Raw genomic sequence first — 14,916 nt, 5'->3', positions numbered from 1 at the left:
GTACCCTACACTGCACATTGACCAAAAACCAAAAAAGGTTGTGACCTAGTACTTTTGCACTTTCTATGGCTTGCACAGGGCCAGTGAGAGTGTACATATCCATGTATCTACACACTTCCGTCCTTGACTTTCATTACCCAGAGATAAGCATGTGGATAGAGGAAGACCCTTGCAACAATGGAAGCATACAGAATACAAATATGCAACCAATGAAAACACAACACAGGTTATATAGGAGAGATGCTGAAAATGTTTGGTAACAATGCACCTGGGTTAAAACAGAAGTGCTAAGGCAAAAGCATCGCCAAAGCTGAACAAAGGCCGAGAAACACCAAAAATCAGTTTTCTTTACATACCATATTTTGGAGTGCCAGTTTACGCTGTTCCCGCTCACGGACTTCAGCCATTCGATCTTGTTCTCTGCGCTGTTGCATGTTAGCAAACTCCATAATTTTCTTGTTTTCTGCCTCCATTTTTTGACGTTCCATTCTTCTCCACTCCGCCTGCTGCTGTTTAAACTCCTCTATGTATCTCTGAGTTGCACTCATTTTTTCAAGTTTTAGCTGCCTCTCACTGTGCGGATAAAACAAGTGTATTTCTTATATTTTGAAGTAGCCATTTTTTATGTTACATATCGACAGTTACTCAAATGATACACTAGAGCTCATTTGCATACGTTTAATTACTGTAAATTTGGTCCCTGATGAGAGGTTCAAAAATGTGGTCACAGGAGAATATGGGACACTTAGGAATGACCTAAGTGTCTGAGGCGTAACTGGCCCTTAGAGAAATTACCACAAAGATAATGACAGGCATCAGGATGCGTAGATAATGTCCTGGATTATGTGGCTTGTTTTTCTTCATGAGAGTACCCTACCAGTATCACGTTTCAAGTTTTTTTTTGTGTGCAGCAAGGGCCTTAAAGGTAGGATATTTCAGTGCAGTTTTCAACACCCAGGCCTGGGTTCTTTCAGAATTCAAGGGTCTGTAGCAGCTAGTAGGCAAAGATGTAAAGATGCCCACTTAGCAGCTAGAGTTGGATGGTTGAGGAATGGTGGTTTTCTTCGATTAGGTGGTGAAGAGGGAAAGATCATGTTTGCCTGTCCACCAAACATGTTGAGTTGGTCACCTGAGGATGGCTGTCACCAGACATGTTGAGTTTTGAATGACATTATGCACAAGGGTATTCTGAGGCCTGCGTCAACGCCCCTGTGCATATTTATGCACAATGGGGTGCTGATCTTCTTTGGTGTGAGAAACAAAAGCTGATACAGAAATACCAAATCTACCTACCAATGAGCTTCATGCACAGCAATAACTTCTACTTTGATGTTACCAGGGCATTATTCTATTTCTTCCGGCTGGATGGAAATCTACAACATTTTAAATGCTGCTTCTGCTTGGTCACTTCAACCACAAGTGCTAGGATATTTACAAAGCAAAGTTCATGACTGGATAAAAAAGTAATCATATTTTTTGGGGCAAATTGTACAGTTATTAAAATGGAGGATCCCATTAAGACCCAGAGATGGGGTGAATACAGTCATAAATGTTTAAGATTTATTGGAGCTGTATGCTTGAGACTTACTAAAATATCTGTTTTTTACAGCGCCGAGTCCAGTTCAGTGTACCTGTATAGGTAAAGGTCTGTTATTCATGATTTACTAGGGTTCACATTTTTTCACAGTTACCTACTATAGATACATACCTTCTTCCTCTCTCTGCTCTTTTTTTTTTTTTTTTTTTTTAAATCTCCTACACAAACCGCTGGATTCTTTTTCTAAATTACGGATGGGTATGTTTTATTTTTCCATATGAAAATGCAACAAACATTTCTGCATCTCAAAATCTTCAATGATAGTCAAACGCTTGAATAATTCCCACTGAGCGTGTGGACCTCAGAACACATTTCTATTTATTTCATGGAAACAGCATCAAAAGGACGTCTTTGTCTGGCAATCGTCTTTATAAATCTGTTGATTTAATGCTTAAAAAGGCCCAATTGTACATAAATGTCCAGCGGAGTGCTCACAGATTTATTGTGAAGTGATAACATGAATGTAAAAATGTGATTTGAAGGCTTACATTTAACACCAACAGAAAAAAGGTGCGTTTCTTTTTAGGAACTTGGTAGACACCGCTTCCCAGGATGCCTTGTACTGGAAAGTTGCCTATCTTGCCCAGTTCTTATTTGTGGTGCGAGAGAGAAGGAACTCCAGAAACCTGCTGAGGTTTTTTTTTTTTTTTTTTTTTTTTTTTTTTTTTTTTAAACTCAAGCTATAGATTTTTTCTGCATTGAATAAGAATTATATCTCATTCCCTCGGAATCCTTTAACAAGTTCTGTAGAGTGAATAATTTTTATCCACTTTTTGACTGGAATTTTCTGTCAAAATGCACTCCCTCTTCTACAAGTCTCCCTCATGTGGGAGAAAAAAAGGCTATGACAGACGCACATAAAGTGTGCGTAGTTATGTCTGCCTCCCTCTCATTAGGTCTCCGACTGTGACATCTGTAAAAAAAAAATGTCCTAAAGAACACAGAGAAGGAATCAGACTGAGAGACCTGTTACAAGTCAATAGGGCAACTTCCATGTCTCCCCCATCCTTTTGAAAAAAACATCACAAAAGTAGATATGGGGGGGTAACAACATTCTTAACGCAATCGGCGGATGACATTAAGATTACTGATGTCACCATTGAGACTATCAGCCCTGACCTGCTCACTGTCAAAGGAAGGTTCGACAACCTCACACTGGTTGGGCGATGTGGAAATCTCAATGGCATCATCTTTCACCATCAAAAACACATCGATCGCTGACAAACACCTTATGGTCATCGAAGACACGTCAGATGCCATTGACTACACATTTGTTGTCGACATTCAAAAGAAAATAAACTATCAACATTACGCTCACAAGTGTCAAGGGTATGGTCTATGTCATCCGCTACGGTACCCACAATATATTCCACACCATCTCAGACTGAAACATCCTCATCTGTGGGATCACGCTCAGTCCAGGAAATTGCACAGGCAGGAATAACCATCAACTCCTACTAGCTTATGTCAGGCATTGGCACCGGAACAAGGTACACTATCTATCAGTCTATAACTCCGATAATCTTTGTTTGAGGATCCGGTACAGACTCCTTTGACACCAATAAACCTCTCGTCAACTAAGAAAAACGCCTTAGGTGACTTCTTTTCCACTAATAAGAATATGGAGCCCTCCATCTCCACACAAATCACAAATGAGAAGACAAACTTCACAGGTCTCATTTATTTTGAGGTACAGGATTGCAATTACCTTGCACTAATATGGATGTGCCGTCTCAGTTATACCTCAACATTGCCTGTTCAATCACTGTCTAGAGTATCATCAAAGGATGAGAAATATCTAGCAAGAGGAGCATCAAAATTAAACATCCCCTTGAAAATAACCCTATCGACGATGTCTGTGATTCTAGAGGTGCTCCAGCATACAGAAGCTCCTAAACCTCCTTTACCATTAGTTCCATGACTTCTGGAGCTAGTGGAAGAAAAATGTAGGTATCTTGCTACAGTTAAAGCAGTAACATTGTGTTTACTGAAAAAGTACGGAGCTCTCGAGCAGGATCCTGCTTTTTAAGAGCAGACCCAAAGCCAGATCCTATAATAGTAATGGCAGTCTGGCAAAAACATGCTTCGACAGCAGAGTCTCCTGCTTGGGGGGGGGGGGGGAGGGAGAGAGAGAAGAGGGGGAGAGGAAGAGAAAGAGAAAGAGGAAGAGAGAGAGAGAGAGAGAGAGAGAGAGAGAGAGAAAAAGAGAGAGAGAGAGAGAGAGAGAAAAAGAGAGAGAGAGAAAAAGAGAGAGAGAGAGAGAGAGAGAGAGAGAGAGAGAGAGAGAGAGAGAGAGAGAGAAATATAATAATAATAATTGATACAACCAGCAGGAAAATATGTGGCACTGCTTCAACCCACTTGAAAAAACGATAGTGCAACAGCACTCATCCGGAGGCACCACAGGGAGTTTTGGGACAACATGAAGTCTTTTATGGGAGACTCGCTAAAACATCGGAAAAAAGATATGGAAATGGCTAATGAAGGCTGCCTAGCTTCAGACCAAGTAATACGTGCTGCTGTGGACTCCGCAAAACTCTCTGCTACAGGCTACTATCAAAGTATATCTTTGTGGAGGTTTTCCTGGCTATGACTGTCCTCTTTTAAAACCTGAGGCTCAAGTAAAAATAGTCAACATACCTTTCTCTGATACGAAACTTGTTGGTCAACATACTGAAGAGGAAATGGTTTGTATGGAAAACGAAGCTGAAACAGCAATTGTGGGTTGGCTTGAGAAACCAAAGAGAGTCCACAGACAATACAGAAAGAAGGAGCATTGTTTTTTGCAACAGAGAGCCCAGCATACGAAATGGCCTTGTCATTGTCGATAAAAACAGAGACAAAAACCACAATACCATTGAAGGTATCAGAAAAGAAAAACAACACTTCACACTCTAGAGGAAGACATTTTCCCCAGGGAATAGGCAATGATGCCCAAATACCCTACTGGTTACCCAATCCAGTAGGGAGAGCGGTGATGTCTCACCATGAAGAATGGACAACAAAAACGACCGACAAGTGGGCTCTAAACATTAGTCAAAGAGATTATTTCATCCAGTTCAGGACACTTCCACCTGTTGCCCCTCCAAAACAAACATCAAATTCCCAAATTCAATCCTTGCAGGAAGAAACTCAAATCCTATTAGCCACCAACGCATTACAAAGGGTTCCAGCTCATAAAGAAAACAAAGGAGTCAACTCAAGATATTTCCTATTTCTCAAAATGAGTCAATCCAATACTAGACCTATGGTTCCTCAACAAGTTCATCCTCAAAGAAAAATGCAGGATTTTGTCCCTTCACCACAGGTTTCTCTTATATAAGAAAAAACAATAAGCTCTGCTCCATATATCCACAGGACATATACATTCACACTGCAATTGCACATCAACACAGGAAATACTTCCCGGTGGGAAAGATTCACTACCAATACACAGCCCTTCTATTCGGACTAAAAATCCACTGCAAGAAGCTTCTCAAAATGTATTGCAATAGTCACAGCCCATCTACGAAGATACATAATATTCATCTATCCACATCTGGACAATTAACTCATAATAGTGGAAACTCAACTAAATGCAAAACACTATTTCAGTTCACAGTAAAACTACTTAAAGCTCTCAAACTTAACATCAACATGCAAAAGTCAATTAAAAACCCAGTACAAAGCCTTACCCACTTATGAGCAAAAACACAAAAGGTAAAAAAAAGTGTATTCTTCGGAGGAGGAGGAAGTCTCATCTGTTCAGTAGAAATGCTTCACCCTCAAACACAGTTACAAACCCATAACTCATCAGATTGCCTGCCTCTTAGGCTCCATGCCATCTTCATCTATTTAGTCCTGAATGCAAGACTATTTTTTAAACCTCTCCAACAGTGCTTATAAGATCAATGGTCACAAAAGGAACACAGTTGGGACAATCTTCTTTTATCCCGTGGATGTTAAGCCTTTTTGTCACCTGCTCATTTTTAGTTATGGTAGTTTAAGTAATTACATTTTTAATGAACCAGGGAATTACTTGAAAGTAATTGCCTTGAATATTTTTAATTTGTCATTATTGATGTGTCTATCGACAAGATCTTGTAACACGCTGAAATAGGAAATTATTCTGCATTTGGTGTCAGACTAAAGGTTTCAATCTAATTTCACGCCAGCAAGAAGGTATCCTTCAATACTTACTACATTTAGCAAACTCCAAGCTGCAACTCCTTTCCTTAAACCTTCACTTAGCTATAACAGAATATAGGAAATCCGGACATCAATTTAATTCTTCAATATTTCTGTTATCAAACACTTCCTCCAAACTTTTAAGAATGTTTTCCTCCTGTAAAATAACTCCGCCAAGGGAACTTAACCTTGTACTATTCAAACTAATAAACCCTCTGCTTGGACCTATTTATAGAGGACTCTTGAAGCTTCTTTAATGGAAAACTGATTTTGGAAAAAAAAGAAGAAAAAAAAAAAAGAAATAAATAAAAAAAGAAAAAGAAAATAAAAAATAAAAAAAGTGTGAGAGAGTGAGATATAGATATATAGATATATATATATATATATATGTATATATATATATATAGTGGGAGTGTCAATGAATCCCAAAGCACTAACGTCAGTAGAGCCTTTTACTGTTTTTCATGTAAATAGGGTTGTTTTAAGGACGCATCCTTTTTTTCTTGCCAAAAGTAACGTATGATTTTCATATTAATCAAACCATTACATTAACGTTCTTTCCCAATCCTTCTACACCTGCACAGAGATCCCTAAAACCAAAGGCATAAGAAAGATAAAACAACTTTGTCAATTATAGCTACATCAGACAAGTGTTGGCCACTTCAAAACAATCTACCGCTAGATGGATAGTAGCTTATATTTTGTTGGGTTATCAGCTTTCAAACAAGCCGTTACCAGAAAAGACTAAAGCACCCAGACTCCACAAGGTGAAAGGCGGCATCAACTGGAAATGTTCCTACAGCAGTTACCTGTAGAACTGCAACATGGAAATCTATCCACATGTTCACTAAACATTACTGCCTACAGACTGATACCCAAGCTGAAGACAAAATTGGTCAGAAATCTCCCTAAAAAAAAAAAATATTTTCCACTGAAAAAAACCAAAGGTTACAGCGACGTTATAGTTAGGTTCACATTTTACACACACAAAACCATAGAAATTCAGCAGTCATAGTTATACTTATGTAAAGCAACGATAACTCAGGCCTAAAGTTACTTTACGGCATGAGTTATAGTTCCTTCAGATAAGTAGAACTGCTGAATTTCTATGGTTTCGTGTGTGTAAAATGTGCTAACTATAACATCCCTGTAACCTTTTTTTCTGTGCATTTTTATTGTTTTTTTAATATAAAGTACTATTTATTAACTTCAGTATTGGTACTTTCATAGATTCACATGTTTGAATTACTCCCAGTCGTCGAGATGGGAGTGCCAGGTACCTTTACAAAGTAGTGTCAATATAGACATAAGGGCCATTAGTTTAGCATTCTATCAGAGTTTTTTTTTTTTTTTTTTTTAAAGGACTAAAGTTGAGAGTCCTCTAATCACGTGACACCACCTGTAAGGAAAGGCCTTCTTGGCATGGTTACCCCCTGACTTTTTGCCTTTGCTGATGCCAAGTTATGATTTGAAAGTGTGCTGAGGCCTGCTAACCAGGCCCCAGCACCAGTGTTCTTTCCCTAACCTGTACCTTTGTTTCCACAACTGGCACACCCTGGCATCCAGGTAAGTCCCTTGTAACTGGTACCTCTGGTACCAAGGGCCCTGATGCCAGGAAAGGTCTCTAAGGGCTGCAGCATATCTTATGCCACCATGGGGACCCCGCACTCAGCACAGACACACTGCTTGCCAGCTTGTGTGTGCTAGTGGGGATAAAATGACTAAGTCGACATGGCACTCCCCTCAGGGTGCTATGCCAACCTCACACTGCCTATAGGTATAGATAAGTCACCCCTCTAGCAGGCCTTACAGCCCTAAGGCAGGGTGCAGTATACCATAGGTGAGGGCATAGGTGCATGAGCACTATGCCCCTACAGTGTCTAAGCAAAACCTTAGAAATTGTAAGTGCAGGGTAGCCATAAGAGTATATGGTCTGGGAGTCTGTCATACACGAACTCCACAGCACCATAATGGCTACACTGAAAACTGTGAAGTTTGGTATCAAACTTCTCAGCACAATAAATGCACACTGATGCCAGTGTACATTTTATTGTAACATACACCCCAGAGGGCACCTTAGAGGTGCCCCCTGAAACCTTAACCGACTACCAGTGTAGGCTGACTAGTTTTAGCAGCCTGCCACACACCAGACATGTTGCTGGCCACATGGGGAGAGTGCCTTTGTCACTCTGTGGCTAGTAACAAAGCCTGTACTGGGTTGAGGTGCCTCTCACCTCCCCTGCAGGAACTGTAATACCTGGTGGTGAGCCTCAAACGCTCACCCCCTTTGTTACAGCACCCCAGGGCACTCCAGCTAGTGGAGTTGCCCGCCCCCTCCGGCTACGGCCCCACTTTTGGCGGCAAGGCCGGAGGAGATAATGAGAAAAACAAGGAGGAGTCACTGGCCAGTCAGGACAGCCCCTAAGGTGTCCTGAGCTGAGGTGACTCTGACTTTTAGAAATCGGATAGGGATGTGCCCGCCTCCCCTCAGGGAGGAGGCACAAAGAGGGTGTAGCCACCCTCAGGGCTAGTAGCCATTGGCTACTAACCCCCCCAGACCTAAACAGACCCCTAAATCGAGTATTTAGGGGCTCTCAGAACAAAGCAAGATAGATTCCTAAAACCTAAGACGAAGAAGGACTGCTGAGCTGAAAAACCTGCAAAGAAGACAAAGACACCAACTGCTTTGGCTCCAGCTCTACCGGCCTGTCTCCCCACTTCTAAAGACACTGCTCCAGCGACGCGTTCCACAGGGTCCAGCAACCTCTGAAGCCTCAGAGGACTACCCTGCATCTAGAAGGACCAAGAACTCCTGAGGAGAGCGGCTCTGCTCCACAAAGAAGCAACTTTGAAACAACACACGTTTCCCGCCGGAAGCGTGAGACTTTGCACTCTGCACCCGACACCCCCGGCTCGACTTGTGGAGAACAAACACCACAGGGAGGACTCCCCAGCGACTAAGAGACCGTGAGTAGCCAAAGTTGACCCCCCCCCTGAGCCCCCACAGCGACGCCTGCAGAGGGAATCCCGAGGCTCCCCCTGACCGCGACTGCCTGCTTCAAAGACCCGACGCCTGGTAAAGACACTGCACCCGCAGCCCCCAGGACCTGAAGGATCTGACCTCCAGGGCAGGAGCGACCCCCAGGTGGCCCTCTCCCTTGCCCAGGTGGTAGCTACCCCGAGGAGCCCCCCCCCCCCTTGCCTGCATCGCTGAAGAGACCCCATGGTCTCCCATTGAATCCTATTGTGAATCCGATGCCTGTTTGCACACTGCACCCGGCCGCCCCCGTGCCACTGAGGGTGTACTTTTTGTGTTGACTTGTGTCCCCCCCGGTGCCCAACAAAACCCCCCTGGTTTGCCCTCCGAAGACGCGGGTACTTACCTGCTGGCAGACTGGAACCGGGGCACCCCCTTCTCCATTGAAGCCTGTGCGTTTTGGGCACCACTTTGACCTCTGCACCTGACCGGTCCTGAGCTGCTGGTGTGGTAACTTTGGGGTTGCTCTGAACCCCCAACGGTGGGCTACCTTGGACCCAACTTTGAACCCTGTATGTGGTTTACTTACCTGCAAAACTAACAAACACTTACCTCCCCCAGGAGCTGTTGAAAATTGCACTGTGTCTAGTTTTAAAATAGCTATTTGCCATTTGTGTGAAAACTGTATGTGCTATTTTGCTAATTCAAAGTTCCTAAAGTTCCTAAGTGAAGTACCTTTCATTTAAAGTATTGTTTGTAAATCTTGAACCTGTGGTTCTTAAAATAAACTAAGAAAATATATTTTTCTATATAAAAACTTATTGGCCTGGAATTGTCCGAGTGTGTGTTCCCCATTTATTGCCTGTGTGTGTACAACAAATGCTTAACACTACCCTCTGATAAGCCTACTGCTCGACAACACTACCACAAAATAGAGCATTAGAATTATCTATTTTTGCCACTATCTTACCTCTAAGTGGAACCCTTGGGCTCTGTGCATGCTATTTCTTACTTTGAAATAGTACATACAGAGCCAACTTCCTATATTACCCATTAGAACACTCCTGAGAGAAGCTTCAGTGCCTCAGATTTTCTACTGCACATCGTGCTAGGGAGTCTCCACTGAGCTCTGCTCAGCTTTTCACTGTTGGGATATTTTAGAAAACGTTAGTCTCATTTCTGTACTGCTCTGAAGGTTCCAGCTTTAGCATTAACAGCTTCACTTTATCAGAACACTAATATCATGTCTGACAGGGAAAAGAGAAGTCTCTTCAGAACCTGTAAGACATGCGGCAAAAAGAGGTTGCATTCTGAGGACCTGCATCAGAATTGCATTTATTGCATCTACCCAGATCACTCTGCAGAGGACTGCAAGGTAGGTCATACATTTCCACCAAATCTTTAAAGAACAGAGAAAGAAGGCTGCTTACCTGGCTCCAAAAGGTCAAAACCAGGAAAGAGCCAGTTTCTAATTATGAGAGTGTGGACTTCTCTTCGTCTTCCAGGAGATCCCACAAGAGAGACAGATCACCCCCTACTAGATCAGATAACTCCTCAGAACAGCTCAGAAAAGCCTCCAAAAAGACCAACTCAGGGTCTTTCAAAGGCTGCAGTCCTTCTAAATCTCCTCACAGATCCAGGTCTAATTCATCTGTAAAGGAGGGACAAGGACATCCTACCTCTTTTGAAAGGGCTAAAAATTCCTCCTCTGAGCTACCTACACCTATTAAGGTCCCCCATACCTTCAAAAACCTTCCTCAGCTCCAGCCGTCGATGAACACTTCACCATCAATGAGAGCACTAACGAACTCCCCACTGTCGACCAAGACTTATACAACGCCATCACCAACGAAGATGACAATGACTTTCTTCCCAGTCTACATTGGCCTGCTCTTCAACGACGACATTATTGACGGCATCATTCACCAAGTCGCCAATGCTCAACATCCACCCTTCCTCGTCGTCGATGACAAAGTCTACATCTCTGCCATTAATGTCTGCACCAAAGACAGGTGCATCTCAAACCATCCTATTGATGACTCCATCTACCACCTCATTAAAGGCATTGTCATTGGCCCCATCAATGACCTCATTGAAGAACCCATTGACGATTAAAAAAAAAAAGACTAAAAAAAATAGGAAGTGATGTGGTTAACTCCTCAACTCACTTCTAGTAGTAAAGTGACTCCCTTCATACCAATTTATTTGCTAAAAGTGGAATAAGAATCGGATGGCGAAGGACTCTATGGGACAGCACACATTCCCCCCTCTCAGTTAAATGTCAAATGCCAGGAGGAAGATGAAGAATATTATGAGTTATATATGATCCACAATTTGTTACTTCCCAAGAGCAGCCATACTAAGAGGAGATGGTGTATATGCCGAGCTCCTTAATTTCTGAACTGCAACGCATGTTGTTAGATTATAGAAAGAGATTTCCACCTACTGGAGAGATGGTGCCTCCACTGTCTACACCAGCTACATCCCCAGCGCCTCAATCAGCCACCCTGCTCCAGAGGCCTACATCTTTACCGCTCATGACAATCCACACACAATCCACAGCTCTTCTCCATGACCCAGATACCTCATATGCTGAACATGAGGAAGGGTAACTCCACGAGGGTCATTCAGAATGGGAGGACTTCATTCTTCCACCCCTTCATCTCCGTTACCCATGAAGGTCGACTCACCTCCTGAAGACATCTGAGGTTTTCATAATTTACATGAAAGAGCCACCAAAAGATTTGTAATCCCAATGCCACCGAAGCAGATTGACTGCTTTTTGTACGACTTGAAAAAAGCTGTTAAAAAAAAAAAAAAAAAAAGAAGGAGTAGGCTCTATGCCTATGGTCAATTACATATGGGAATAAGGATTAAAGGTGATGCAAAACCCGGCATTAGTCATCACAGTTCTTCTGTGCCTAGATAAAAAATATAAAGCCCCGGAAGATGCTCCAGCCTGACTGGTCACCCACACCTAGACTCAGTTATTGCTTAAGTGGCTCAAAAGCGATCCTAGAACCCCTCCACTCCAATTTCGGCACCAACTGACAAGGAGGGACCACGTTTAGACAATATTGTAAAACGTTTGTCATCAATGTCAAGTCTTAAGGTGAAGCCAGCTAACTCTCTGGAGGTGCAGGGAAGATACGAAAGGCAGTTATGGGCTGATATTGCCCCATGCATAGATCAGCTACCAGGGGAAGCCAAGCTAGAAGCAAAAAAAGATCTTGCAAAAAAAGATCTTGCAAGAGGAAGAACGGACACCAGCAGAAGTAGACTGCGCAATGGATATCACCACCACTGCATTTTGTCAGCTTACGGTCACTGGTTAAAGGCTACATCCTTTTGCCCGGAGGCACAGAATAAGATCCTAGATCTCCCCCTTCGATGGGCAAGCCTTGTTCTGCAAACATGTTGATAAAGCTTTCCAGGTGATTTAAACTGATACTGAGACAGCAAAATAACTTGGTACACTGCAGTTCAGAAAGTCTTCCTTTCGTGGAGCCAGAGGACGTGAAATACCTTCATACCGCTCTTACACATCCACCACCCAACAATTTCATCCACAGTACACCCAAAGGCAACCTCCACAAGCAGCGTACAACAGACCTGCCCCCAGAGTGTCAACGGCTCATCAAGGAAAAAAGGCTACTTGCTGACAATGATCCCTCAAAGCTCCAGCTACCTCTGTGCCTTCAGACTGCAGGCTAGGGGGCAAAATTTCTTCATTCCTCAAGCGGTGGCAGGACATAACATCGGACCAATGGATCTTGGACCTTGTTCAGTTTGGACACACTCCTCACAAATCCATTCCCAAACATCTCCACCAGCTCAAATTAGAGGTCAACATCATGCTTCAGAAAGGAGTGCTATAGAAGGTCCCCCTTCCCCAATGAGGAAAAGGACTCAACTCCTGCTTCTTCCTCATTCGCAAAAAGTGGAAGGCATGGCGGCCTATTGTTGACCTCAAAGATTTAAACATCTATCTGAAAAAACAATCATTCCGCCTGATAACACTGCAGGATATCCTCCTCTGCTTAAACCACGAGGATTATCTGTCCACCCTAGAATTGTAGCATGCATACTTTCATATCCCGATCCATCCTTCTCACTGCCAATTCTTAAGATTCATGGTAGCCGGCAGCCACTATCAGTTTCGAGTTCTATCCTTCAGTCTGAAATTGGCCCCCAGGATATTTTCAAAGTGCCTAGCACCTGTGGGCGCATTCTTGAGAAAACAAAAGCACCAAGTCTTCCCATACTTGGCCGACTGGCTTTTCAAGGCAAAGTCCTTTCGAGCAGCACATAAATAGACAAGAATGTGCATTACACTGTTCAATGAATTGGGCCTCACTCACAATTGGGAAAGGTCCAACCCTAAGCCCTAGCAGACCACAACCTTTCTGGGAGCAAATCTGGACACCAAATCCAACATGGCATTTCCCACAGCAGAAAGGCAACAAACTGAATGCTTTGGCAAAAGCCATTCAGAAAAGAAAATACATTTCAGTACGCCTTTACAAGTCGTTATTAGGGATAATGTATTTTTGTATCTCACTACTACTGTTTTGAAGATTGAGGATGCATCCACTCTAACCGAAGCTCAACTTCCGATGGATTCAAGCCACATATGGTTTCGACGACACGATCACTCCACTCAGGGTCAAGACCCTATGTTGGTGGATTCAGCAAAACAACCTCTCAATCAGCCTATACTAATTCCCCCAACCATCTCTGTGGGTCATCACCACCGATGCCTTGCTAGAAATATGGCATCTTCAAGACCTACATATCAGCGTCAGGTGGCAAACACCTCTTTGGAGTTTGCACATCCACCTCCTACAGCTCATAACAGTTCATCTGGCTTCCCTTCCCAGGACTGCCAATTCAGAAGTGCTCATAAGGACGGACAATTCCACCACAATGAGCTACCTGAACAAATAGGGAGGTACAAGCTCTCTTCTCCTCTCCAGAGAAGCACAGGAAATTTGGAATTGGGCCATCTCCAAGCAGAACACGTCCTAGGGAAGCAAAACAAGATAGCGGACACTCTGAGCAAGTAGGAATCAGCTTGTCACAAGTGGGAGCTATATCAGCAGACAGTCAATCACATATTCTCCCAATGGTGAACACCCAATCTTGACCTACTCGGCAGCCCATCTAACACCAAATGCCAATACTTTGCGAGCTGGCTTCACCATCAGGGATCATGGGGAATGCATTTTTGATGGCATGGTACGGAATATTTGTTTATGTCTTTCCACCCATTCCCCGGATTCCAAAGGTTCTCACCAAAACGAAGATCGAACCCTGCACACTGGTTCACAGAGCTTCTCCTGTTGTCAGTGAGACAGCACATCCCGCTAATGGTCTCCCCCTATCTCTTGACCATGAACAAAAGTCACATCTTGCACACAAATCCAGAATCCCTTCACTTATCAGCATGACACCTGAGCATAATGAGTTTGCCCATCTAAACATCCTTCCGGAGTGCAAGGACATATTCTCCAGGGTCAGAGGTACAATCACAAAAAAAAAAAAAAAAAAAAAAAAAAAAAAAAAGGGGCACAGGTTTGGTTTATGGTTTCAACAACAGATAAATCCAATATCTTCCTCACTGCAATAAATATTACTTATTGTATTTGGCATGTACAGGCCTAGCTCATGCCTCCATCAGGGTTCACATTTCTTCCTTTAGATGCTCACATAAGAAACCCTCCTTGTGGTCTTCCAGACTCAAACAGTTCCTGAAAGGGCTCTTCAGGGTCTTCACACCATTCAGATCTCCTTCGTGGCATCTGAACCCTGCCCTTGCATACCTCATGAAACAGCCATTTGAGCTGATTCACAGATCCACTTTGAAGTTTCTATCCTGGAATGTAGCACCACTAGTGGCTCTCACATCAGCCGGACGGGTCAGTGAGATCCAAGCCCTGACAGTTCAGGAACCTTTCTTGCAGATTAGAGAAGACAGGATAATCCTACGAACAAACCCACGATTAATACCAAAGGTCCCTTTGGACTTGCATATAAATGAGACACTAATCCTGAAGACCTTCTTTCTAAACCCTTCAACACCAGCGGAAAGGGCTCTTCATTCTTTGGATGTGAAAAGGTGCTTTAAGTTCTACCTTGATAGGACCAAATCCTTCCGTAAGACTAAGGAGTTATT

General features: G+C 43.1%; 1 protein-coding gene across 1 annotated transcript in view; it reads right to left on the bottom strand.

Annotated features, from left to right (window-relative positions):
• The window catches only part of MNS1 (meiosis specific nuclear structural 1), a 133,982-nt gene that overhangs the window by 51,143 nt on the left and 67,923 nt on the right, over positions 1-14,916 (bottom strand). Inside the window, exon 6 of the mRNA XM_069222419.1 lies at positions 357-573. Within this exon, the coding sequence (XP_069078520.1) occupies positions 357-573 (217 nt within the window). The remainder of the gene's footprint in view (positions 1-356; positions 574-14,916) is intronic.

The sequence above is a fragment of the Pleurodeles waltl genome, chromosome 3_1 (assembly GCF_031143425.1).
Source record: "Pleurodeles waltl isolate 20211129_DDA chromosome 3_1, aPleWal1.hap1.20221129, whole genome shotgun sequence".
Taxonomy (NCBI): domain Eukaryota; kingdom Metazoa; phylum Chordata; class Amphibia; order Caudata; family Salamandridae; genus Pleurodeles; species Pleurodeles waltl.
This window is presented reverse-complemented; position numbering and strand designations above follow the sequence as displayed.